Source organism: Austrofundulus limnaeus, unplaced genomic scaffold (genome assembly GCF_001266775.1).
Source record: "Austrofundulus limnaeus strain Quisiro unplaced genomic scaffold, Austrofundulus_limnaeus-1.0 Scaffold127, whole genome shotgun sequence".
Lineage (NCBI taxonomy): Eukaryota > Metazoa > Chordata > Actinopteri > Cyprinodontiformes > Rivulidae > Austrofundulus > Austrofundulus limnaeus.
The window spans coordinates 472308-473912 of NW_013952529.1; the positions used below are offsets into that span (position 1 = coordinate 472308).

The 1605-nt window shown below is 41.3% G+C and overlaps 1 protein-coding gene across 1 annotated transcript in view; it reads right to left on the bottom strand.

Moving 5' to 3' along the window:
• Nucleotides 1-1605, bottom strand: part of smpd4 (sphingomyelin phosphodiesterase 4) — a gene marked incomplete in the record, with an annotated part of 11899 nt that overhangs the window by 5455 nt on the left and 4839 nt on the right. Inside the window, 2 exon segments of the mRNA XM_014015316.1 lie at nt 1135-1206; nt 1294-1426. Coding sequence (XP_013870770.1) covers nt 1135-1206; nt 1294-1426 — 205 coding nt within the window.

The window sequence follows — 1605 nt, forward strand, 5'->3', positions numbered from 1 at the left end:
TCATATTAGTGACAAACAATAACAGTAACAACAGCTTTTTGACAAGATTAAAGTTTCTTTAAAATACATTAAAAATATTTAAAAATAAACTACAAAAATTAATTTGATGAAGTGCAAATTAAAATATAGTTGTATCTACAACTGTATTTGATGTTTTGAACTTTTAAAACATTGCATAGTAGAACCAGAAGCTGCTCTTCATATTAGTGACAAACTTTGGTGTTTTTTGATGAGTTAKTTTCATTTTTGTTTCTACTTTACATTTAAAATAAGTTTCCATTCTCAGCAGGTTTCTAAMGTTCTTCTTCTACATATTGAAAAGTTGTTTAACATCTGAGTGGTGCACTACTGCTACTAGTGGTGAGAAAGTGTATTACACCTTATTCAAAATCAATGCAGTCCCACGGCCCTCTGTGGCCCAAAGTTAAAAACTATTGTTCTTTTGAGGCCCTCAAGGTGGCGCTCGCGGCCCGCAATTGGGACACGGGCCATGGGTTAAGAATCTCTGCTCTAAATATCCCCTCCCGCTCTCATCTTCATCATCTTCATCATCAGAGCAGAACTGTTACATTAACAAGATGGATTTATGACTGAACAAACGTCCACATCTTTTTATCATCTCTGTGGGTAACAACACATAAAATACTAGTTTTTTCTTCGACAACTTYTGTGTAAAAAACTACTGTTGTTAAAGTTTCACTCTGTGTGACGTAACTTTTCTACAATGAGGGGATATTTACAGGATTTATCCTCTCTATACGTGTTTTAAAATACTATAATTCTTCATTATATTTGGAACTTCTGCTCAGGTGTGTCTGCACTCACAGCCCTGTTGACACAGGTGTGATGATGTAACTGACGACAGGTAGATGATAAATTACTACCATCTATCACATACTGCGCAGCCCTAATGGAAAGCAAAGATTCAGAGTTCAGCTGCATCAAACCTCACCTGAGCTGAAAAATAAAAACAAGCTAAAGTTTTAGTGGTGAAGCAGCAGCTCGTCTGTTACCACAGTAACTGATGAGAAACGCCATGAAGCAGGTGAAGCAGGTGTTCAGCCAATCAGCAGCCAGCTGTGTGACGCTGCAGTGCAGGAGCAGAGAGGGAGGAGGTGGAGCTAAAAGTCTTACCTTTACCTGAGGAGACTGAAGCTTCTGGTACATCTCCAGGGAGTAGTGATGGAGCCAGAGCTCCACAAACATCTACAAAACAAACAAACAAACAACGTCCTCCAGTTCCTTTAGATCTACACCTGAAGGTTTGATTGACAGCTGTCAGGACAGCCTCACCTGCAGCAGCGTCTCAGACCTCCAGATCTCCTGCGCTGCGGGGTCTGCGTTCACCGACGGCTGGTGGAAGATGTGATGCTTCAGGAGGCTGGGGCTGTGAACGCCGTGACCAGAGAACGATGTGCCGGAGGAGCTGAGGAAACAGCCGAAGATCAGAGTTAAAGGCGAGGAAACAGCCGAAGATCAGAGTTAAAGACAAGAAAACAGCCGAAGATCAGAGTTAAAGACGAGAAAACAGCCGAAGATCAGAGTTAAAGACGAGAAAACAGCCGAAGATCAGAGTTAAAGACGAGAAAACAGCCGAAGATCAGA